This window comes from Hemiscyllium ocellatum, chromosome 23, assembly GCF_020745735.1.
Source record: "Hemiscyllium ocellatum isolate sHemOce1 chromosome 23, sHemOce1.pat.X.cur, whole genome shotgun sequence".
NCBI classification, from domain to species: Eukaryota; Metazoa; Chordata; class Chondrichthyes; order Orectolobiformes; family Hemiscylliidae; genus Hemiscyllium; species Hemiscyllium ocellatum.
Window position 1 is genome coordinate 40930747 of NC_083423.1, and position 27087 is coordinate 40957833.

The following is a 27087-nucleotide window of genomic DNA, read 5'->3' on the forward strand; positions in this document are numbered from 1 at the left end:
CTAGATCAGTCTGATAGACAAATATTGTATTGAGCAAACAACAATTGCTCAACCATAGTGAAATGATTTGGTGAAACGGTGATATAGCATCATACTCAACGAAAAGAAATGCTCTTGTAATTTTCTTTTTTAGGTTACTTCTTAACTGAGTTGATTCTGGGCAAATTAATTAAATCTTGCCTTTTTCATTTTACAGAGGAGGAATGTAATGGTGAATGGTCCTCTTGGATTAATGACAATGTACCTTCTGATATCAACCCAGAGGACGTGGAATTATTGGATTCAAGACACGATGAACTGTGTCCTTCCTTGTCTGATACAATTAATAAAATTCAGTGCCAATTTGTTGATTTCCCCGAGTGGCCAGTGAGTCAATCAATAGACAATGTGACCTGTGACATAGATACAGGACTTGTCTGTACATTCAATGAAAGTGGTTTGGGAGAAAGAAAGTCTTGCTATGACTATCAAATTCGAGTTTGCTGTGAGCCACAGGTAACAACAGAATCGACAACAACAAGTCTTCCAGAAACCACCTCTACAACCATCATTCCAGGTAAATATGACAGTTATAGACAAGTAAAAGATATTTTTACTGCAAAAATAGTGAGAACCCTTAAGTTCGACTTTGGGTTTTGAGAACAAGTGAAGAGGGCTATCAGCTCCTGTCTTTTGAAGCTTTTGTAGTAAATTAAGACAAGTACATTTTTTTTGTTTACAATGCAGCAAACAATGTTCAATTAAACGTAATCTGTTGGAAAATAAGAGAATCATAGAGTTTTACTGTGCGCAAGAGAGTCAAATTCTAGTACCTATTATCCCGGAGAAAGAAGTAATGACTAAGTGACATTAATGAGTTTTGAGAAGATTTATAGCTCAGGTTGAGGTTCTGGATGTAGGTTCGCTCGCTGAGCTGGAAGGTTCATTTACAGATGTTTCGTCACCCTACTAGGTGACATCTTCAGTGGGCCTTCAGGTGAAACACTGCTGATCATTCCTGCTTTCTACACTCTGGGATGTGGAATGTCAGGTTGTGGGGATTTATTAACTTGCAGCCACTTTTATTTCTCCAGTAAAGCACCTGACTGATGATTATTTCCTTCAAATCCTCATTGTCCCTCAACTCTTACCTTCCAGCAAAAAAACATTTTATGTCAAAAGCAAAATGCTGCTGGTATTGAATGAAATAACTCCACCCGGGCCAGTATCCCATCAGCCTTTATTTACACATGGAGAGTCCTTGCCACTGATCCAGCTCCGTCAAAGCCAGCTCTGAATGAACAGAAGTTCTGTCACTCCTGTTTATATCTGTCAGCCAGGGCTCTCTGATAGGGCTGTTAATCTGGTCCAATCAGGGAACTCAGATTCTATGAATTCCACCTGGCTAACCTCATTCCAATCACTACCGTGGCGATTGAAAATAAGAACGGATCTGGTAGCAGTTGTGGAGAGAGCGAGAGTGCGAGTCAATGTTTTAAATTCTTTGCCTCTTCTTCAGAAACAGTTCTTTGCTTTCGTAGGCTACATAATGTTAATTATCAAACATACTCGGCACACTTTGGTAACACAGAGATTATAGATTGAAAATGCTAAGGGCTGAGAGATGTTCATGAAGCTGAACCATTGCACTCCATCAGACACATCAGTGAAACATTGTATCAGACTAATATTCACTAATCAGAGTCTGGGGACAGGGCTTGTTAGGTTTTCTAATTTCATGGATCTTTAGAAATGTTATCTGGTAGTCAGTGTGGGCATGAAATTTAATTTCCCTCAATTCCCCCATCCCCTCATGTTGGCAGCTGAAGATCACTGCCTTCATCTTTCAAACGTTGGCTATAATTTATGGTAATGCTGGAGATCAATAGACAAAAGGTGCAGGAGTAGGCCATTCTGCCCTTCGAGCCAGCACCACCACTCACTATGATCATGGCTGATCATCCTCAATCAGTATCCTGTTCCTGCCTTATCCCCATAACCATTGATTCCACTATCCTTAAGAGCTGTATCCAACTCTTTCTTGAAAGTATCCAGAGACTTGGCCTCCACAGCCTTCTGGGCAGAGCATTCCATACACCCACCATTTTCTGAGTGAAGAAGTTTCTCCTCAACACTGTTCTAACTGGCCTTCCCCTTATTTTTAAACTGTGTCCTCTGGTTCGGGACTCACCCATCAGTGGAAACGTACTTCCGGCCTCCAGAGTGTCCAATCCTTTAATAATCTTATACGTCTCAATCAGATCCCCTCTCAGCCTTCTAAACCCAAGGGTATACAAGCCCAGTCGCTCCAATCTTTCAGTGTAAGATAGTTCAGCCATTTCAGGAATTGATCCTAACTGTTATCCCTATCACTGAGAGACCACCACTGGTGGGGGCATAACAGTCTGTTAGTGGATGTTAATTACCCTCAGGGAGCTCCATTGACAACCGGGCAAGAGCCTTTGTGATGTGGACTTAATTGAGGTTGAGGCAAGAAGGCAGTGGGGCATCATTCACCATAGTCCAATATGAAATATTGCCCCCCAACATCGAACCCACCACAGGGGAGCACATTGAATTCCTCCCAGTGAGTGGAACGAGACTGAGAAACAGCAGGTCCTTCTTGGACTCGTGTTATTCCATGTTGTGTTGTCTTGATATAAAAAGAACATGATGAAGGATCTCAAGTCTGCAGAGAATCGGCAAACTATAGAAAAACTGTTTTGCACTTGCCTCTTCCAGTCTTGCACACATGAAACCTGCATTAAAGGCAATCTGTGAACCACTAATATTATGAAAATGATTGCTGATTATATTAACATGGCCAGTAATCTAATCAGCTGCAAATGTCTTGCTGGTCAAAGCACAGCAGGCCAGGCAGCATCTCAGGAATAGAGAATTCGACGTTTCGAGCATAAGCCCTTCAAATTAACTGATGAACAGGAACAGCAGCATTGCCAAGTATCTCGATATGTTGAATATGAGGATATGCAGCTCACTCTCTGTCTCTGGTTCTGTACAGGAGTACATACAAGGTGCTCCCATTGTATAAGTGCTGAGATTGGTGCTCAACTGCCTTCAGAAGCACTCTTTATCAATTTGGTTTGCATCTCTCTCACGTGTGAATGAGCCACAGGCTGTTGCCAACTACAGATCTGTACAACAGCCACATCAGACTTGAAACATAAACTCTGTAACTTTTATCATAGAAATGATAATGTATTATAAGTCATTAAATAGTGTGGTCTCTCTCGACAAAAATAATTTTGTTGAGCAGACTGAGAACAATGAGAATTATTTCACTTTTGCAATCGTTTAACGTGGCTACATGCAACAGGAAAGAAACGTTTTAGATTTGATTCTGTTGAGCCTCAGGGTGCAGTGTAACGGGTTGAAATGTTTTCTCTGATCCATAGAAACAACAACACCATCAGAGAGACCGACTACAAGGACATCTACCACCAGCTACATACCTGGTAAGGGACAATGGTTATGTAGTGAGGACCAAGCTGTTCTCGATAAGTGTTTATCTTTCTAAGTCTGTGAACGTTTATTAGGATGACAATAAGGCATGTCTTAATTTTTACAGGCAAATATTCTATTTTTCATTCTAAACGTCTTTGTATCTCCACGCATTTGGATGGAATATTTGGACAATGTTTTAGACATTGTATTCCTTTTTGTTTCTCATTAACTGGTTGTGGGTGTTGCTGGCTAGATCAGCATTTTTTACCCATCCCAAACTGCCCTCAGGAAGGCGCTGCTGAGCTATATTTCTGAACAGCTCCATGAGTTGTAGGTACAGACACAGGACTGTAACAGACACTGAATTTCAGGAGTTTGATAAAGGAATACATTTTTCTGCAACAGTTACACAATGATTTGATGTACAGTTTGCACAATCAGTAATCATTTACATCATGTATAGATATACATTATTTTCTTTGATACTATTGACCATCTCTCAGTTTTGGACTCGTTAAATAAATGTACAAACTTGCAAAACTGCCACACAATTAGAATAAGGATATGAGATTACATTTTTAAACTTTAATGTAAGTACATGGAGTGCACATGAACGTGGGTATAAATGAATTTATGTGAGGAGATGTAGATTTTTCATGTCTGCGGCTGAAATTGTTTTGTTCACTTTTGCAGTTTCATGACTAGTGTATTCAAATTTTTCCCATCCCTAATCCCTCCAAATTTTGTCACTCTATTGAACTCATAGTTGATCTGAAGGTTTCCTTGTCCTGGGTGAGGGTCCCAGTAAATGTCCAATCGCAATGGATGGCTTTTTAGGTATGGTTCCTGTAGAATGGATGGGATTGGTGCAGTGGTAGTTTCAGATCCATTGCTTATCTGGAAAAGTTTAGGTCAACCTGAATGAGTACCTCATTCAGCAATCTTACTGTTAATTTACAACTAATATTTACAGGAACTCCATTATTAATGTGGTTACACCTATATGATAATAAGAGCAATTGTTACATATAGGACATCATTTGCACGAGTATAAGGAGCATTAATAACTACATGCTCTCTGTTTCAATTACTTTTACTGAGCAGACTAAGAACAATACATGCTGTATGAAAGTTAATGTTATCCTGACTCCAAGAGACTCAGCGTACATTGTAGCTGATTGAAATGTTTTCATATTCTCAATAGAAACTACTCTCCCAGTACGGACTACAACTGAATCAACCACCATCTACATACCCGGTAAGTAACAGTGATTTGCCACTCTGTTGTTGAACTGTCTCAACACGTAGGCTGTTTAGTAACTCTCTGTGGCCTGTTATTGAGTAGGTTCCAAAGCTTGGCTTTAATTTGTACCCACACGTACTCTTTTCTAATGATATACTGAAATATTGCTTGTAGCTTTGGTCATTATGCTGTAACATTTTGTATAATATTTGTCTTGAAGTAGTGCTCCTATCGTAGGTTTTTGTTGGAGTCAGAAGCTGGTGATAATCGATTTACTAGTTGCTATCACACAATGTTCCTCATGATGGAACTCCATCTGTGCATCACCATTTGAGAAAAGCATATCATAATAGTACTATGAAATAACATCTGCTTGGTTTTCATAAATAATTGTCACATATTACCAAAACTGGTAATCTATCACAATATCAAGAGATGAGAGAAGGTCATGAGGGCAGTCAGTCTCACTCTGTCATGCAGGCCCGACAGTAAAACCCTTTGTATTTATTCCTCACTGACATGAACCTTTGTTCCACTCTCTTCATTGCAATAATATCTTTTCTGAGGAGATCAAAACTGCAGACACTGCTCCAGATGCAGTTGAACCAGGTCCTACACAACTGAAGCAAGATTTCACTTCAGCTGTGTTCAAATCCTCTTGTGATGAACACTGACCTTTCAGAACAGCAGGCTGCCCCTGCATGTTAGTCTTCAGTGATGTATTGACAAGGACACTGCATTCCTTTCAGGAAGTGCAATTTCCAATCTCTCTCCTTGAAAGTAATATACTGCACGTTTGTTTCTCGTCACAAATTAGATAATTTCACGTTTCAACGTTATATTCCATTTGCCATGTTCTTGCCTATTCAATAAGCTTGCCTATTCAAATCCTCCTTAAAGTTCATTACATTACATGTTTGCCATAACACACATTCTCACTTAGCTTTGCAGTACCTGCTAATTTTCCAATATTATATTTCGTTCCCACCTGCATACCATTGTTGCATATTAAGAACAGCTGGGGTCCAGTTACTGATCCTTGCAGTAACCCATTACTCAGAGCCCACCAACGTGAGGGTGATCCATATATTCCTACTCCCTGCTTTCTCTCTGTAGGCTAATTACTAATCAATGGCTGTAGATTATTTGACTCCACATGCTTGAATAGTGATAACCAGCCTCACTAAGGGAAACCTTTTGATAGCGTATGTGAATGTTTTGAAGGCTAAGTCCATCGGTTCTCCTTTATCAACTTTGCTCAAAAACACCGTTAAGTTTGTTAAATACTATTCTCAATTCACAAATCCATGCTGAGAATGCCCAATCAGATCAATATCAATCAGGTCTCTATCTACGCCCGCCTTTAGAATGCCCAATCGGATCATTATCTATCTCTAGGATTCTATTTCTGCCCACCTTTAGAATACATTCTAAAACTTTCCCTACTACTGATGTAAGGTGCACAGGTCTGTATGTCTCTGTTTGTCACTCTCTCTCGCTTCTAAAATAATGGGGTGACATTTGCTCCTGTCAGATCTGCAGGAATCATTCAAAAGCCTATGAGTCTTGAATGCATTGAATGTCCCTATCACACCTCCTTCTACACTCTGGGATGTGGAACATCAGGTTGTGGGCCACTTTTATTTCTCCAGGAAAGCATCTGACTGATGCTTATTTCCTTCAAATCCTCATTGCCCCTCAACTCTTACCTTCCAGCAAAAAAACATTTTATGACAAAAGCAAAATGCTGCTGGTATTGAATGAAATAACTCCACCCGGGCCAGTATCCCGTCAGCCTTTATTTACACATGGAGAGTCCTTGCCACTGATCCAGCTCCGTCAGAGCCAGCTCTGAATGAACAGAAGTTCTGTCACTCCTGTTTATATCTGTCAGCCAGGGCTCTCTGATAGGGCTGTTAATCTGGTCCAATCAGAGAACTCAGATTCTATGAATTCCACCTGGCTAACCTCATTCCAATCACTACCGTGGCGATTGAAAATAAGAACGGATCTGGTAGCAGTTGTGGAGAGAGCGAGAGTGCGAGTCAATGTTTTAAATTCTTTGCCTCTTCTTCAGAAACAGTTCTTTGCTTTCATAGGCTACATAATGTTAGTTATCAAACATACTTGGCACACTTTGGTAACACAGAGATTATAGATTGAAAATGCTAAGGGCTGAGAGATGTTCATGAAGCTGACCCATTGCACTCCATCAGACACATCAGTGGAACATTGTATCAGACTAATACTCACTAATCAGAGTGTGGGGACAGGGCTTGTTAGCTTTTCTCATTTCATGGATCTTTAGAAATGTTATCTGGCAGTCAGTGTGGGTATGAAATTTAATTTCCCTCAATTCCCCCATCCCCTCATGTAGGCAGCTGAAGATCACTGCCTTGATCTTTCAAATGTTGGCTATAATTTATGGTAATGCTGGAGATCCTAACTGTTATCCCTATCACTGAGAGACCACCACTGGTGGGGAATGACAGTCTGTTAGTGGATGTTAATTACCCTCAGGGAGTTCCATTGACAACTGGGCAGGAGCCTTTGTGATGTGGACTTAATTGGGGTGGAGGCAATAAGGCAGTGGGGCATCATTCACCATAGTCCAAAATGAAATATTGCCCCCCAACATCAAACCTACCACAGGGGAGCACATTGAATTCCTCCCAGTGAGTGGAACGAGACTGAGAAACAACAGGTCCTTCTTGGACTCCTGTTATTCCATGTTGTGTTGTCTTGATATGAAAAGAACATGATAAAGAATCTCAAGTCTGCAGAGAATCGGCAAACTATAGAAAAACTGTTTTGCACTTGCCTCTTCCAGTCTTGCACACATGAAACCTGCATTAAAGGCAATCTGTGAACTACCAATATCATGAAAATGATTGCAGATTATATTGACATGGCCAGTAATCTAATCGCTTTAGTCAACTCATGAACAGGAACAGCAGCATTGCCAAGTATCTGGATATGTTGAATATGAGGATGTGCAGCTCACTCTCTGTCTCTGGTTCTGTACAGGAGTACATACAAGGTGCTCCCATTGTATAAGTGCTCAACTGTCTTCAGAAGCACTCTTTATCAATTCGGTTTGCATCTCGCTCACGTGAGAATGAGCCACAGGCTGTTGCCAACTACAGATCTGTACAACAGCCACATCAGACTTGAAACACAAACTCTGTAACTTTTATCATAGAAATGATAATGTATTATAAGTCATTAAATATTATGGTCTCTCTTTTTTTTTGGTAGTGAATGGTGATTTTTATTTTTTTAAAGATATTTTTATTAGAAATTTAACATTTTTACAAGTTTACAAAAATAGACAAAACTCTCAAATACAAACATTGATATACAATTAAATCAAATATACAATAGTCAAAATTTAACAAAGGAAAAAAAAGAAAAGAAATACCAAAATAGAAAAAAACCCAAAACTCAACTTTCTACTAATCTAACCTACAACTAACCAGAGTGTATACTTAAGTCTCTTACATGCTCCGAATGTATTAACATCAAATGTAATAAAACCCATATTCGTGCGGGATTCCTCTCCTAAGGGGCCCCGGAGCAGTCAGGTTTGTAATCTCCATTAAATAAAAGCCCTTGTTAGGATGGCCGAAATATCTGCATTTATGTAATTCAAGAAGGGTTGCCATATTTTATCAAATAATTCAGTCTTTCTGTGCACCATATTTGTAAGGAAGTCAAGGGGAATACATTCCATAATTAATCTGTGCCAGTTTGAAAGTCCAGGGGGGCCCTCAGCCACCCAGTTCACCAAAATATTTTTCCTTGCACAAAAAGAGAGAATAGAAAATAGTCTCTTCCTGTGCATATCCATGGAGGGAAAGTTCGAAAAGCCCAAAAGGAGAGATATAGGGTCCACTCTAATTTTCGTTCCTAAAATTTCTGTCAAGTTACTTGCTACTTTAGTCCAATATCTACGGATCTTATGACAAGTCCATACACAATGTACAAGAGTGCCCACCTCTATTTTGCATTTGGGACACATTGGAGATGCTCCTGCCTTAAATTTTGCCAATTGAGCCAGTGCTATATGGGCCCTATGAAGTATCTTCAGATGGATAGCCTGGGTTCTGTTACAGATAGTAATTCTTCTAGCATTTTCCCAAATATCATTCCACATTTCTATAGATATTTCTAGTCCCAAATCCTGATCCCATGTTTTAAGCAGATTGTCCATATCTCCCGATACTTCATCATGTAGTAAATGATAAATAGTGCTGACGGAGGATACCCCCACTGGGACATTACATTCTCTATCTGATTTATAAAGACTATCTAATAAGTCTTCTTCTGTATAGAATCTCAAATTTGGAAGTATCGAAAGAGGTCTCCATTAGATAATCCGAATTTCTGACGCAGCTGTTCAAAAGACATCAGGACCCCATCTTTAAATAGGTCCCCTAAACATGGGATACCCCTGGATCTCCAGAGTTTAAAAGTGGCATCTGTAAACCCCGGTTGGAATCCCCATGCTCCTATTATCGGTGCATAGGGGGATGTTTTATGTAAATTACCCTCATTTTGCCGCATTATATTCCAAGCCTTAATTGTGTTTAGTATTATGGGGTTTTTACAGTGATCTGTAATGATTTTCCTCTTGTCTGAAAGTAAGAGATTAATAAGTGGGTATTTTACTTGAGACGCCTCGATGTCCAGCCAGATTGATTGTGGATCAGACAAGACCCAATCAGCTATGTAACTTAATAGGGAACTTAACTGATATTTCCTAAAATCTGGGAAGTCCAGTCCTTCCCTTGCCTGTGGAAGCTGTAGCTTCTTCAGCTTAATGAGGGGCCGTCTATGATTCCAAATAAAGGAACCCAGCCAGCCATATAATTTACGTAGAGCCATCCTCGGCAGCATCACCGGGAGCATTCTCATAGGATATAGGAGACGGGGCAGACATTCATTTTAATTAGTGCTATTCTACCCAACCAGGAAATTGGAAGGTCTCCCCATCGCTGGAGGTCCTGCCTTATCCTTTCCAGTAATTGCACAAAATTAGCCTTATACAACTGACCAAATACTGGAGTAATAAAAATACCTAAATATAAGAAACCCTCCAGGGACCAACAAAAGGGAAAAAGGGATCCGTCCACTAAGTGGGGTGTCATAGCCAGGCCACCCATTGGCATAGCCTCCGATTTTGAAAAATTAATTTTATAGCCTGAGAATGCACTGAATGTATTAATAACTTGGATTAGACGAGGTACGGACATCAGAGGATTACTGAGGAATAAAAGAACATCATCTGCATAGAGGGTAATTTTATGTTTACCTGTCCCAATCCTCGGGGCCGTTATATTAGGATCAGTCCGTATAGCTTCTGCTAGTGGTTCAATTATTAGCGTAAATAACAATGATGAGAGAGGACATCCTTGACGGCAGCCCCTACCCACACTGAAGCTATCCGAACCTAATCTATTGGTAACCACAACTGCTTTGAGATCACTATACAATGTTGAGACCCATTTGGTGAACACCTGTCCAACACCAAACCTTTCCAATGTGTAAAACAAATATGACCATTCAACCCTGTCGAATGCCTTTTCCGCGTCTAGTGAAACTACTACTCCTGGTACCTTTCCCTGATGACAGGCTTGGATCATGTTCAAAACCCTTCTAATATTATTGGATGATCTATGGCCTTTAATAAATCCCGTCTGATCCTCCTTTATAATATGTGGCAGTACCCTTTCTAGTCTCAGTGCTAACATTTTAGAGAGGATTTTAAAATCTACATTTAGCAAGGATATTGGTTTATATGATGTACAGTCTTCAGGATCTTTTCCTTTTTTAAGGATAAGAGAGATATTTGCCTCTTTCAGCGAAAGCGGGAGACAGCCCTGACTATATGCAAAGTTATACACGTCCATAAGTGGATCAGCCAATATTTCTGTAAATTCTTTATAGAATTCAGCTTGAAAACCATCTGGGCCCGGTGCCTTTCCGCTTTGGAGTTGCCTAATTGCATCAAGTATTTCTTGGACTGTTAGAGGAGCATTTAGGACTGATACCTGTTCCAGAGTTAGGCCCGGAAAGGTCAATTTTTTAAAAAATGACTGCATCCTCCTAGTCCTATCTTCACAATCCTGCGATTTATATAACTCAGAATAAAATTCTCTAAAGATCGCATTAATCCTTTTATGATCATGAGTCAAGGTACCTGTACTTTCCTTGATGGACGTAATAGTCTGAGGGGCCTTCTTTTTCTTTGCAAGAAATGCTAAGTATCTACCCGGTTTGTCGCCATATTCATATAACCTTTGTTTTGCAAATAATATTTCCCTCTTAGCCGTTTGAGTAAGCGTAGTGTTTAGAGCTGTCCTAAGAGCCGTAATCCTTTGCAATTTTATAATAGAAGGTCTATCAGCGTGTGCTGTTTCAGCTGCTTTTAAGCGAGCTTCGAGCAGGCGCTGTTGTTCTCCCTTCAATTTTTTCTGGGTCGCTGAGTAGGAGATGATCAAACCTCGTGCATAAGCTTTGATGGTCTCCCACATCATTGATGGGTTGCTAGCCGTACCTGAATTAATTTCTAAGAAAGTTTTAAATTCTTGGGAGAAGTACTTTACAAATTTATTATCTTTTATCAGGAAGGGGTCCATACGCCAATGCCGAGCGGATGTCCCATTGTTCCTCGCCTTAGTTTCCATATGTACAGCAGCGTGGTCAGAAATTGCTATAGTACCTATTTTACAGGATGATATGGAATTTTAAAAAATCGAGGGGGCAAAAAACATATCAATTCTAGTATGACATTTATATGGATTAGAGTAGAAAGAAAAATCTCTGCCCTGTGGATGAAGACATCTCCATACATCTACCAATCCTAATTCTTTATTCAGATCCGCCAGTTGTCTAGATCTGGGAGATACTCCGGCAGCACTCTTGGGAATCCTATCTATTTCCGGATCCATAATACAATTAAAATCTCCCCCTATAATTGTATAACAGGCACCAAAGGCCATCAATTTTGAAAAAGCTTCCGTTATAATTTAAAGGGGTGTGCCGGGGGGCAGTACAAATTTAAAATCCCATATTCCTCTCCATTTATGAGGGCTTTAATCAAAATATATCATCAAGATTCGTCTTTTATCTGATTTAGGATTTTGAAAGGGAAATTCTTCCGAACAAGAATAACAACTCCCATGCTTTTTGAGCTAAAAGAAGAAAAAAAGGCCTGATCAAATCCACCCTGTCGTAATTTTAAGTGTTCTTTATCTGACAGGTGTGTCTCCTGTAGGAGAGCTATATCAACTCTTTCTTTCTTAAGATTTGATAATATTTTCTTCCTTTTGACTGGCGAATTACTCCCCTTGACATTCCAGGTGCACCATTTAACCGACTGATCCACCATAATCATCTGGGCAAATCCGAGACCCATTGGGAGGGGAAACCCTATCTGGAACATCCTGAGCATAGAGCATATAAAATTTACAAAAATAAAGGCTCTCTAATACACTCACAACAGTATAATAAAAAACTATTTCTAAATAAAAAAAATATAAAACGTATCTAAGTGGAGATTTTCCCCCTTGTTCCCAGGGGGTGTCACTTCCTCTCCAAAAGTCCATCTTATCTTCTCCCAACCAATGCCCCACCCTTGACCCAGGTGCTCCTCAATAAAATGAGGAGAATTCAAATATAATATGAAGCTAGAGTTAACAGTGAGCACCCTACCCCCGCTCACACCAACACCTGGATATATTTGGGAATGTTAATACCATATATAAATATATAACTATAAAATTACAATCTCAACAAGTAATAATTAAATATAATAATACAAAATAACAGGGGAGAAACAACCCCGCTCCTAAAGACAGAGGTAAAATAGAATAAGTTAACCACCTCCCCCCACCAACATTAACCAAACGCCCCAACATATATATATATATATACACACACATACATACCCACATATATACATAAAGTAATAAAAGAAAACAACCTCAAGCGGGGGGGGGGGGGGAGAAAATCAAATCCCTCTCCCCACCCCCCGTGATAATATTAAACTATAAGGTGAGAAAAAAGAGAGACAAAAAAAGGGGGGGATATAGACCAAAGTGGGGGGAAAGGCAAACCAACATCCACTATCTCTTACAGTTTATCTAAGAGAGTCCAAGAATTCCTTAGCCTTCTCTGGTGATCCGAAGTTATATATGGATCCTTCGTGGTTAAAGCGTAGCGTCGCTGGATAGCGTAAGGAGTACTGAATATTTAAGTCCCTTAAACGCTTCTTCACCTCATCGAATGCCTTCCTCTTTCGTACCAGAGCTGGGGAAAAGTCCTGGAATAGTATGATCATGGATCCTTTATAGATCATGGCTTGGGGATCTTTTCCAAGATTTCTTGAGGCTTCTAGGAGCATCTGTCTCTCCCTATAGCTCTGCAGCTGGAACAGGACCGGGCATGGGCGCTGGTTTGAGCCGGGCCCACGTATTGCGACCCGGTAGGCCCATTCCACCCTTACCTGGCCTGATCCAGCATGCAGATTCAAAAGCTGTGGCAGACACTGCTCCAGGAATGCTGTGAGCTGGCCTTCCTCTTCCCGTTCGGGAAGGCCCAGCAAACGAATATTTTTTCGACGACCTTGATTATCGAGATCGTCAATATGATTTTCTAAGGTCCGGACTCGCTGTTTGAGAGTCCGGACCTGATCCACGGCTGATTGAGCTGCAGTCTCGGAGGTCGCGGCCTTTAACTCCGCCCCTCCGACTCGGCGCTCGAGTACCTGGATGTCTCGGCCGTGCTTCTGCAGCGCGACCGAGAGTGATTCCCATCGATTTCGGGACTCCTCGATAAAGGCATCAATCTTCGCGTCCAGCTTGGTGATCATCTCCACAAGGCTTGTTACCGTCGGTAAGTCGCCCGGGGCGGCTGTGGACGCCTCTGCTGCAGCTGGAGAGGGAGAGGGTGGGGGAGGGGGTCCTGCTTGTTGAGAACTGCGGGCTCCCTTCCCTTTGGTCATTTTTCACTAAATATTAGACTATTTAAATTTAATACTAAGCAACTATTTAAATGAACAGCTATTATGAATGATTTGGTGAGTGTGGTGGGGGTGGGTGACGCACTTTACCCAAGTCTTGGGAAGAGCACTAAAGAGTCAGACTTGCTGGGTCGCCGCCATCTTGGATCCCCATTGTGGTCTCTCTTGACAAAAATAATTTTGTTGAGTAGACTGAGATCAAAGAGAATTATTTCACTTTTGCAATCGTTTAACGTGGCTACTGGCAACAGGAAAGAAACGTTTTAGATTTGATTCTGTTGAGCCTCAGGGTGCAGTGTAACGGGTTGAAATGTTTTCTCTGATCCATAGAAACAACAACACCATCAGAGAGACCGACTACAAGGACATCTACCACCAGCTACATACCTGGTAAGGGACAATGGTTATGTAGTGAGGACCAAGCTGTTCTCGATAAGTGTTAAACTTTCTAAGTCTATGAACGTTTATTAGGATGACAATAAGGCATGCCTTTATTTTTACAAGCAAATATTTTATTTTTCATTCTAAACGTCTTTGTATCTCCACGCATTTGGATGGAATATTTGGACAATGTTTTAGACATTGTATTTCTTTTTGTTTCTCATTAACTGGGTGTGGGTGTTGCTGGCTAGATCAGCATTTATTGCCCATCCCAAACTGCCCTCAGGAAGGTGCTGCTGAGCTATATTTCTGAACAGCTCCATGAGTTGTAGGTACAGACACAGGACTGTAAGACACAGTGAATTCCAGGAGTTTGATGAAGGAATACATTTTTCTGCAACAGTTACAAGATGACAGTTTGCACAATCAGTAATTATTTACATCATGTATAGATTTACATTATTTTCTTAGATACTATTTACCATCTCTCAGTTTTGGACTAGTTATGTAGACATACAAACTTGTAAAACTGCCACATAAATAGAATGAGGATATGAGATTACATTTTTTAACTTCAATGTAAGTACATGGAGTGCACATGAACGTGGGTATAAATGAATTTATATGAGGAGATGTGGACTTTTCATTTCTACTGCTGAAATTGTTTTGTTCACTTATGCAGTTTCATGACTAGTTTATTCAAATTTTTGCAATCCCTAATCCCTCCAAATTTTGTCACTCTACTGAACTCCTAATTGACCTGAAGTTTTCCATGTCCTGGGTGAGGGTCCCAGTAAATGTCCAATCAGCAAAGGATGACTTTTAGGTATGTTTCCTGTAGAATGGATGGGATTGGTGCAGTTTTAGTTTCACATCCATTGCTTATCTGGAAAAGTTGAGGTCAACCTGAATGAGTACCACATTCCGAAATCTTACTGTTAATTTACAACGAATATTTAAAGGAATGCCATTATTAATGTGGTTACACCTATATGACAATGAGAGCAATCGTTTCATATAGGACATGATTTGCACGAGTATAAGGAGCATAAATAACTACATGCTCTCTGCTTCAATTACTTTTACTGAGCAGACTAAGAACAATACATGCTGCATGAAAGTTAATGTTATCCTGACTCCAAGAGCCTCAGTGTACATTTTAGCTGATTGAAATGTTTCCATATTCTCGATAGAAACTACTCTCCCAATACGGACTACAACTGAATCAACCACCATCTACATACCCGGTAAGTAACAGTAGTTTGCCACTCTGTCCTTGAACTGTCTTGACATGTAGATTATTTAGTAACTCTATGTGACCTGTCATTGAGCAGGTTTGTACCCACACGTACTCTTTTCTAATGATATACTGAAATATTGCTTGTAGCTTTGGTCATTATGCTGTACCTTATGGGGTAATATTTGCGTTGAAGTAGCGCTACTGACGTAGGTTTTTGTTGGAAGTGAAATGTGAGTCAGAAGTTGGTGAAAATTGATTTACTAGTTGCTGTCACACAATGTTCCTCATGATGGAACTCCATCTGTGCATCACCATTTGAGAAAAGCGTATCATAATAGTACTATGAAATAATACCTACTTGGTTGTCATAAATAATTGTCACATATTACCAAAACTGGTAATCTATCACAATATCAAGAGATGAGAGAAGGTCATGAGGGCAGTCAGTCTCACTCTGTCATGCAGGCCCGACAGTAAAACTCTTTGTATTTATTCCTCACTGACCTGAACCTTTGTTCCACTCTCTCTCTGGCAACAATATCTTTTCTGAGGAGATCAAAACTACAGACATTGCTCCAGATGCAGTCGAACCAGGCTCCTACACAACTGAAGCAAGATTTCACTTCAGTTTGGTTTCAAATCCTCTTGTGATTAACCCTGACGTTCCATAACAGCAGGCTGTCCCTGCATGTTAGTCTTCAGTGATTTATTAATAAGGACACTGCATTCCTATCAGGATCTGCACTTTCCAACCCCTCTCCTTGAAAGTAATACACTGCACGTTTGTTTCTCGTCACAAATTAGATAATTTCATGTTTCAACGTTATATTCCATTAGCCATGTTCTTGCCTATTTAATAAGCCTGTCCAAATCCTCCTAAAAGTTCATTACATGTTTGCCACAGCACACATTCTCACTTAGCTTTGCAGTACCTGCTAACTTGCCAATATTATATTTGGTCCCCCCCTGCATATCATTGTTGCATGTTATGAACAGCTGGAGTTCAGTTTGTGATCCTTGCAGTAACCCATTACTCAGATCCCACCAACGTGAGGGTGATCCATATATTCCTACTCCCTGCTTTCTCTCTGTTAGCTAATTATTAATCAATGGCAGTAGATTATTTGACTCCACGTGCTTGAACAGCTATAACCAGCCTCACTTAGGGAAACCTTTCGATAGCGTCTGCAAAAACAACAAATCTTAGAACCTACTACCTCTGAAAAGAAATAATGAATTAGTGACATCAAACACATGCACAAACTCAGGTGATACATCTGTAGCAGAGAATTTCTGATATAGACTATAGAATAAAGGTTACAGGGTTAACAAGTTTTAGAGGTGCCTTGATGTTTGATGCTAAACTTGAAACTACAATTATTTAATTGTTGATTTGTATCTGCAGCATTAGCACATTCTATCTTTGAGTTAAAGAGTCATAGAGATGTACAGCATGGAAACAGATCTTTTGGTCCAATTTATGCATGCCGACCAGATATCCCAACCCAATCTAGTCCCACCTGCCAGCACCCGGCCCATATCCCACCAAACCCTTCCTATTCATATACCCATCCAGATGCCTTCTAAATGTTGCAATTGTACCAGCCTCCACCACTTCCTCTGGCAGCTCATTCCATACACCTTCTGTGTGATTTGCCAATTTGCTTATTCCCCTGGTCCTGTGTTCTGAATTGTTGAAATAAACTGGCAAGGTAAGAAGATGAGTTGTCCGTCTCTTACAACTTCATTTTTCCTTTATGTCTTCTCATCTGGATTTAAGCAAATAGTTTTGTAAGGTTTCAGGTGGCATTGAAAATTCCCAGGCATAATTGGAATTCCCATCAACTCCCATCTGCATTTCAAAATTGATTAGTCATTGAAAAATGGGGGCCATTGTGTTTTCCTGCAGCCGTTACAAGATGACTTTATGTGCAGTTTTCACAATTGATGCTCATTTAGAGTTTTATTTAGATAGTTTTCCATATTTTTCTTTGATAGTAATTACCACATCTCAATTTTGGACTAGTTGTGTAAATGTACAAACTTGTAAAATTGCCGTATAAACACAATGACGAATATAATATGAAGTTTTCAAACTACAATGTGAATACATGAAGTGTCCATGAATGTCAGTATAAATAGAATCCTATAAAGAGTTATTACTGCCACTGCTGAACTTTGTTCATCTATGCAGTTTCATGACTAGTTCACTCAATGTTTTGCCATCACTTATCCTTGCAAATTTTGCCAGTTTACTGAACATCTTGCTGGCCTGAAGGCTTTCCTATTCTGGACGAGGGGTCCCAGCAAATGCCCAAACAACACTGGATGGATTTAGGAGGCACAACGCCTGTGTAATTGCCAGGATTGCTTCTCTAGTATTTTCTGGTCCGTTGGTAATGTGGAGGAGTATCTCATTGTTTGACTGTTTATTAAAACCTAATGTTTGCAGTTTCCTCAACTACTATATATTGGATATCATTTCTACAAGTATAAGGACCATTAAAAACTTCATACTCTTTACTTAAACTACATTTATTGAGCAGATTCAGAAGTGCCTAAATTTCAACCTCTGTGCAAAGCTACATGCTGCTGCATGAAAGATAATGATCAAGTTTCATCCTAACTCGAACAACATCAGTGTAAATTGTATCTGATTAAAATGTTTTCCCATTCTCTACGGGAACTACTCGACCCATACAGACTACAACTGTATCAACCACCAAATACATACCTGGTAAGTAACAGTGGTTTGATGCTCTGCCCTCGAATCCTCTCGACAAGTAATTCCGTATGGTCTGTCATTGATTAGGTATCATCCCCTGCCTTTCATTTGTAATTCCACATACTCTTGTTTAGTTACTGGAAAAGTGCTTGAAGTTTGGTCATTATGCTGAAAATTATAGGGCAATACTTGTTGTGAAATTGTGCTCCTGACATTGATCTTTTATTGGAACTGGATTTGCATCAGAAGTTGATGATAGTTGATTGATTGATTAATTGCTGTTTAACTGTCACACGTATTTGCCTGGATCGATAAGGCACCATAGAGAAATACTGCCATTTTTCTATCACAGAGCTTTCCACGTATTTGCTTTGCAAATGTTTGTCTCACTTTTTCACTATATTGTGATTTTTGGGCAATTGTTACAAAATTGTGTTCCAAACACAGCACACAGCAAACTAAGATATAAGTTAGTAATCTGGCACTGGGTGAGGTAAAATCCTCCAATTGACTTTCATGATCTGAGTGCATCACTGCTGTTGAAAGTCAATAAAAAAAGGGGTTTATTATAATATATTGTTATATCTTTAGATAACAAGTTTATTTGTCACATGTTCCATTAAGGAAAAGCATAGTCAAATGACCATTCAAACAACTCATCCATGCCAACCAGACATCCCAGTCTCATCTAGTCCCATTTGCCAGCACTTGGCCCATATCCCTCCAAGCCCTTCCTATTCACGTACCCATCCAGATGCCTTTTAAATGTTGAAATTGTATCAGCTTCCACCACTTCCTCTGGCAGCTTATTCCATACATGCACCACCCTCTGCGTGAAAACATTACCCCTCAGGTCCTTTTAAATCTTTCCTGTCTCACCTTAAACCTATGCCCTCTAATTTTGGACTCCCCTACTCTGGGAAAAAGACCTTGGCTGCTCACCCTATCTATGCCCCTCATGATTATATAAACATCTACTTGGTCGTCCCTCAGCCTCTGATGGTCCAGAGGAAGGAAACCCAAACTATTAGGGGTTGGGAGGCCATGTTGCAGCAGTACAGGACATTGCTTAGGCAACCTTTGGAATATTGTGTGCAATTCTGGTCTCCTTCCTACAGGAAGGATGTTGTGAAGCTTGAACTGGTTCAAGGATGTCGCCAGGGTTGGAGGATTTAAGCTATAAGGAGAGGATGGATAAGCTAGGGCTGTTTTCCCTGGAGCGTCGGATGCTGAGGGATGACCTTATCGAGGTTTATAAAATCATGAGGGGCATGGATATGATAAATAGACAAGGTCTTTTCTCTGGGGTGGGGGAGTCCAGAACTAGAGGGCATAGGTTTAAGGTGAGAGGGATAAGAAATAAAAGGGACCTAAGGAGCAACTTTTTCACTCAGAAGGTGATGTGTGTATGGAATGAGCTGCCAGAGGAAGTGGTCGAGGCTGGTACAATTACAGCACTTATAAAGGCATCTGGATGGGTACATGAATGGAAGGGTTTGGAGGGATATGTGCCAATGGTTGGCAAATGAATCTAGAACAGTTTAGGATATCTGGTCAGCATGGATGAGTTGGACCGAAGGGTCTGTTTCTGTGCTGTACATCTCTATGCATCTACCTATCTATTCAGTCTCCCTATAGCCCAAACCCTCTAGACTCATCAACAGCCTTGTAAACCTTTTCTGTACCCTCTCAAGTTTAGCAATATCTTTCCTATACAAGAGTGATAAGAATTGTACATAATTTTCTAAAAGTGTCCTAACCAATGCTCTGTATAGCCACAATGTGACATCCCAACTCCTATACTACATGTTCGAATGAATAAAGGCAAGCACACCAAACATCTCCTTCACCACTGTGCCAATCTGCAACTCTATTTTAAAGGAACTGTGTAGCTGCACCCCTCTATCTTTTTGTGCAGCAACATTCCCCAGGGCTCTATCATTAATTGTGTACGTCCTGCCCTAAACTGCCTTATCAAGATACAACACCTTACATTTATCTAAATTAAACTCCATCTGCCACTCCTCAGTCCGTTTGTCAATCTGATCAAGGTCAGTTGTACTCTGAGATAATCTGCTTTACTGTCCGCTAATTTTGGTGTCATCTGCAAACTTACGAAACATACCTCCTATATTCACATCTGAATCATTTATATAATGATGAAATGCAGTTTGATCCTTGCAGCATGCTTCTGGTCACAGACCTCCAGTCTGAAAAGCATCCCTCCACTATCTTCTGTCTCCTACTTTCAAGTCAATTTTGTATCCAATTGGCCAACTCCTCCTAGATCCCATGTGTCTCACCTTATTAACCAGTCTACCAAGCGGAGCTTTGTCAAATGCTTTGCTGAAGTCCATATACCAAACGTTTCCTTCACCAACCTGCCCCTCTGCAACTCCACTTTCAAGGAACTGTGTAGCTGCACCCTGGGTGTACCATTCAGCCTTCATCGATCTTCTTTAACACCTCTTCAAAAACTCAGTCAAGTTAGTAACCCATGATTTTCCACATGCAAAGCCATGTTAACTATTCCTAATCAGTCCTTGTCTTTCCAAATGCACGTAAATTCTGTTCCTCAGAAACCCATCCAACAACTTACCCACCACTGACATAGATGGCCACGTTGGTCTTTAAGGGACCCTCTCCTCTCGCTAGTTGCTCTTTTGACTTTAATGTACTGACAGAATCTCTTTGGATATAAATGTTAAGAGAAATCATTACAGGCCATCATCTTATATTATGTAGATTGGATCAGTAAAACCTATCTATTCTTTAGTTTCTGATTTTCAGATTCAGGATTCACCAATCGCAGAGGAACCTAGATTATCCGAATGAGATGGACAGGCACTATTTCATTCAGATAAATGATTATTCGGTTAATTGATTTCCTCTGGGGCTCAGAATTTCTGTGAGGTCTACTCCCTGTTCAGGAAACTAGGCAAAAGCACACTGCCCACGAGAACCCGCACCCTGCCTCCAATGCCATTCGCTCCCACCCCGCGCCGCCCCCCGCCCCAATCCCACTCCCCCGTCCATCTCCACCCACCATCCAACCCCTGTCCACGACCCCCCTTTGGGGCAGCTGGATTGTACACCAACAGTAAGCCTGCTGCTACCTTTATGGAGTAAGTCTTCAAATAGCGCGCACACACACACACACACACACACACACACACACACACACACACACACAATGTTTTGACAGGTTCCACCTCTGCCCTGTCCAGGACAATGTTGGAGAGATTATCAGGGGAAGGGGGGGTTTAGGGTACATGCCTGTATAGAACACCAAGGAAAGTGTGGGAGAGACAGAGAGGGGGCAAGAGATATGGTGCCTGGACTGCCCAGGACTGTTCTCGGCAGCATTTCAGTGAGTTGTGTTCATTTTTAATCATTGTACCTGTCAACAAAAGATGCGATCAGGGTTGAAACAGCTCTTTGATGTAATGTTTCTATCGGGACCTTGAGATTCCCTCTGGATAATCCGATATTCGGATAATTGATATTTGGATAATAGAGGTTCTTCTGTACTTTTTGATAACTGTTAGAAAATCAAGTTTGTTGGGCAATGAATTCTACTGAGTTTTCACTTCCCTCTACTCCATTGTATACACGACTGGGAGTCTATTTTGTGATCTTTAAAATGAGTGGATTATGAATAAGAAAAAGGAAATAGTTCCAGAGCAATCATGTAGTGAAACATTTGGCTGAATTGCCATCGTTTACAGTGAAATTGTGTAAAACTGGAAGATGATCAATTATCGCACAAGACTTCATGAAAATGCCATCAAACCTGCAATAACTGTTACCCCATTTCAGGCTGCCATTGAGGTTTCTTATATTTTAAACCAATATGGCGTACACACCCAAACAAAACAAATACATTGGTTAAAGTGGCAATCTACTAATTTTATTCACATTTACTAAAAAAGTAATATAGCATGTGCCCGATTAAGGTAGGGCAGATTCCTAGCACATGTATTTCAACAAGATGACTTTCCAGTATCTTCATTTATTTCAGATAGATTAGTGCAATAAACTCTTGGGAAGACGGCCCTGGTATAATTTCCAGAATAGATGCTCAAATATTTTCAGAAGCAGTGTTTATCTGGTCGGTCGGAACCAGTACAGACCTATCCATTTTAGAGGAGTTTTCTCTGGTTATTGGAAACTCAGATTTGAAACTTGTGTTTTACAAGTATGTGTGACAATTCTAGCAACTCTCATTTTTTAAACAGTGGACTGAACATATGGATCACTAAATAGTTGTAATCTCAGTTCATCAAGTTGACTGCTGGAGTCGGCTAAGATAGGAGTGAATGGATGCAATTGTCAGAGTTTTTTATGTATTTTGTTAGACAAAGCAGAAAAGTAAATTGATTAACCTGATACATTTGAACTTCAGAGTGCAGTGCATTTGATTGAAATATTTTTCTACTCCATAGAAACGACTCCACTGATTACGACAACAACTTCAACTACATCTCCCACCAGCTCTGTACCTGGTAAGTGGGAGGTGTTCTTTACTTTGCAGGAGGTTTATCTCCACAAGTGGGTTGTGTATAGTGAACTGGTACTGTATAGGTTACACAATATGGGTTTCAATTTTCTACATGGATTTTCCTTTCTAGCTATTTACTTTTGAAAATGTTTGTATCACTGGTCATTAGATTGTAACTGAGAACTAGGTCAGTTTTTAATAACCTATACCCCTGAGGTGCAGTTAGGGATGTGTATGTTAAGCATGGGATCAGCTTTCAATAGCTACTCCGGTGTTAGGCCATGTATTTAATAGTCTCACTTTTCCTGACTAACTTTTCTTAAAGTTTAATTTCATTGTAACTCTCTGAAGTCTCGGATTTTAATGCAGACTTTTGGAGGGTTCCAGATATAGAGAAATTGTCCAGGGAGAATCCAATTTCCTGAGCAATTCCTTTGGAGTCTGCTATGATGAAGATTCTGCAGTCTTCCCATGTATAGATCTACTGGAATAACAACTGTTAGGCCATTAGAAAATCTGGGCCAAAGAGTTTGCAGCAAAAAAAACCCAAAATTGCTGGAAAAAACTCAGCAGGTTGGACAGCTTCTGTGGAGAGAAATCAGAGTTAATGCTTTGGGTTCATTGACCCTCCCTCAGAACTTCTGTCCACAGATGTTGCCAAACCTGCTGAGTTTTTCCAGTAACTTCTGTTTTTGTTTCTGATTTCCACCATCTGCATTTCTCTCGTTTTTCTGAGGAGTTTGTAGATGGATTTCGATCAGTTAATTGAGTGGGAACAATCTTGAGGATAAATTCCACTAGAATTTAGAAAGATAAGAGATGATTTGATTGAACTCTATAAGACCCTGAATAATCTTCATAATATGGACATGGAAAAGATGTTTCCCCGTATCAGAACTAAAGGGCACTAGTTTATAATTATGGCTCATCCTTTAGGACAGAATCCTTACAGTTCAGAAAGAGGCCATTTGGTCCATCGGGTCTGCACTAACCTCTGAAACGCATCCCACCCAGACTTACCCTATCCCTGAATTTCCCCATGGCTAAACCACCTAACCTTCATATCCCTGGACACTACAGACAATTTAGCATGGCCAATTCACCTAACCTGCACATCTTTGAACTGAGAGGGGAAACCGGGCACCCAGAGGAAACCCATATAGGCCTGGGAAGCACATGCAAACTTCACACAGTAACCCAAAGGTGGAATTGAACCTGGGTCCCTGCCACCGTGAGATAGCAGTGCTTATCACTGAGCCACCATGCCACCTACAGAGATGAAGAGAATGTTTTTTCTCTGAGGGTTGTGTGACAGTGGAATTTTCTACCTCAGAAAGAAGTGGGGTCATTGAATATTGAATATTTCTAATGTTAGGCAAGGAAATCAAAGATTATTGTGGGTAGATGAGAATGTGGAATTCGAAAGAGATCAGCCAGGATTTTATAGAATGGCAGAGGAGTCACAAAGGGCTGAATGGTCCACTTCAGTTCCTATCATACTGATGTATTAGCTGATGTGTATATCAGCCTGGGTGGTAATTTAATTTCTATGCCTTGTGTTTAGTAATAGCGCATGGCACATATCTGAGTATGATGGTGCAGGTTCCTGTCATAAATAATTGAACACTCACTGACCCATATACTTTGATATAATCAAAATGTAGGATCCTGCTAGCGATGTTTCAAGACCTTACTCAACTTTTCAGCCCCACAGCCCCATGGAATATTCCTGCACAGCCTGGATACTCCAATTAAATTCAGAGGTTACGTTGATTATGACATTGGTATAATTTCTGCTAGATATTTTCATTGAAACTGTTTATTTGGACAGACAATGTCAAATAGATCAATATATTAGAAGGTGTTTTCACTATCCATTAAAAATGAATATTTGCGAGATTTGCATGACCTCTTGCAAAGACCAGTGTGACATTTGTAGCATTTTGAGGAATACTTGAAGAATTGATGCACTGCTGACACGTGCTATTATTTCTATTCTCTCTCTCTACTGAAATAATTCCAACATGAGTAGGAGACAAACAAATTGATTTTTGCAGTTATGGTGTTTGTCTACATGCAACTGGAAGGCATGTTTTTACACAAGATACACATGAGTTTCAGTCTGTAAAGTAACAGGTTGAAATGTTTTCTTGCTCTGTAGAAACTATACCACCGATACAGACAACTACAACTACGCCTACCACCAGCTCTGTACCTGGTAAGTGACAGCCAAACCTACAGAGTCAGAGGCTTTGCTCCTCTACAGGTTTCCCCTACGTGCTGGCTATCAAAGTAGCTGAGGAACCATTGCAAGGAGTTTCGCTCATTAAACATGCAACTAGTACGTGACCACAAGGGGAATATTCTGCACGTTTGTGCATGATATCCTGAGAATAATGACTTCTACATCTTAAGATATTCCCAGGTGTCACGGTTCTTCACCCGCAGCACTGAAACTGAATGGGCGATATTTGGTAATCCAGTAGCTCATCTCACTAAACAGGAAATCTCAGCCATTCTCACCACACATTTCTATCTGTTCACCATCTGTTCCTACCAGAGAGGACTGAGCTCCTGGTGGAGAGTGTCGCTGTCTCATTGGTCCCTCACTGTGATGCTGGATGCTTGATTCCAGAAGAAAGGTTGATAATCTGCAGTTTAGCACAGATCTCTGACAATGCCTGACGAGCTTGCTGGAGTTGACTCTCCATGAGAGTCCCTGGTCTCCAAATGCAAGAGGCTATGTGTGCACTAAATATTAAGATTGCAGCATTCGTGGAGCAGGTACAAGCATGCCTGCATTGTCTTTAATTGTCAGTTGTGTGCTCTATCTCATCTATCTGTTAGCTTTTTGTGCTTCCTTACTAATGGCTCCAGAGTCTTGTCTTTAGCCTGGCATTCAGGCTCCCTCACTCCTCTGAGTGTTGAATTCCTGGGCTGACACAGTGTACAATATCTGCTCTGCGACCATTGGTTGGTCCTGAACCAAGTGATCCAAATACTTTAGACGTGTGCCATCTTAACAACCCCACAGCATCCCTCTGTCATGACCCCCATACCACCCTCTCTCACCTGAAGCCTGCGTTACCTGCTGCTGCTAGAACTCTGATGCCAGAAGCTGGCACCACATGGCTGGTGCTGCTTGCAAGAACTACCTCTGAGAGGCTAGCAGCTCTCAGGCGCTTGATTTTCAAAGAGTCATAGAATCCCTACAGTGTAGAAGCAGACCATTCAGTCCATCGAAGCCCATCTCTGAAGAGCATCCCACCCAGACCCACCCCATCCCTGTAACCCGGCATTTCCTCTGGCTAATCCACCTGCCCTGCACATCTTTGGACTGTGGGAGGAAACCGAACACCCAGAGGAAACCCAGACAGACACAGGGAGAATGTGCAAACTCCGCATAGACAGTCGCCCAAGTGTGGATTCAAATCTGGGTGCCAGTACTGTGAAACAGCAGTGTTAACCACTGAGCCACTGTGTCTTGGAGAAGGCTTGTTGCTGGCCACTTAAGTTGCCTATTTCAACACACAATACAAAGAGCCTTCCCCAAAGGAGGTGAAATGGGGCTTTCAACAACTCCCCAGTCTGGGTGTCTGGTATCCCTCGATTCAACGTATGCTCCAGTTGTTGCTCAGATCCCCACAAAATGTCAATTGTCATCACCATACATAATGAGTGTCATTCCTTCACAACTGACTGAAAAATCGGGGTCTAAGTTTGTTCTGAGATTTGTGTGAGCTCAGGCTTTGTAAATCATGAAAATAAATTCACAGCTGACTTCTTCATTTCGTGCCTTTACTATTGTGTTCTCAGCATTTCTCTTCCTTTACTCTACAAATCCAATGACAACATCCACAACTGAGCCTTTCACCACCCCTGGTAACCAATGGCTTTTATAGTTATCTCAGGAACAAGTGATTCTGATAGATATGAAACATTTTCTGTCTGGTATTTTGTCAGGTGTTGGTTTTGTTAGGTCTGTTGTGATACACAGTGAGTAAAGATAACAGAACTAAGACATTCGTGCAAAAGTGGAGAGCAAACTATTCAATTTAAGTAGACTTTTTTTGGCTTTATTGCAAAGTATATTTATTGGCTGTTTTTCCAAAATGCATGTATTTTGGCACTTTTCAATACAAAAGCAATGTAAAGCTATGGTCTGATCATAGGCTTTTTTTTTGTGAAGTTAGTTGTCAATTTATTTTTGAAGTGTTACAGTTCTGTCTGTAATGATGAAGTAATTGTCTCAATGTCGATGCTAAGGAAGTCATAAAAATTGCCCTGAAACTTACATGGTAGCGGCAAGCTATTTATAATTTTCGTCAACATGAGGAACTAGATCACAATTATGACAATCATTGTTGCTGTTATTGTTAACTTTCTACTTAATAAATTGTTTGGCAGCTACATTTATTCCAAAAAGTTCTTTCTTTAGAAGATGAGGGATTGATAATAAAGTCAGGAGGTGAAGTAAGCTAAGGAGCATTTATTTGTTCTTGAACATATTCTAATCCACCTAGATTTC

General features: G+C 40.5%; 1 protein-coding gene across 6 annotated transcripts in view; it reads left to right on the plus strand.

Moving 5' to 3' along the window:
- Window positions 1-27087, plus strand: part of LOC132826759 (mucin-2-like) — a 150260-nt gene that overhangs the window by 94065 nt on the left and 29108 nt on the right. For 5 of the 6 annotated variants that reach the window (XM_060842933.1, XM_060842936.1, XM_060842935.1 and 2 more), the window contains 7 exons: window positions 197-556; window positions 3396-3455; window positions 4649-4702; window positions 14043-14102; window positions 15287-15340; window positions 22504-22563; window positions 24721-24777. In XM_060842933.1, the coding sequence (XP_060698916.1) occupies window positions 197-556; window positions 3396-3455; window positions 4649-4702; window positions 14043-14102; window positions 15287-15340; window positions 22504-22563; window positions 24721-24777 (705 nt within the window). The remainder of the gene's footprint in view (window positions 1-196; window positions 557-3395; window positions 3456-4648; window positions 4703-14042; window positions 14103-15286; window positions 15341-22503; window positions 22564-24720; window positions 24778-27087) is intronic. The other variant, XM_060842939.1, reaches the window with a different exon arrangement.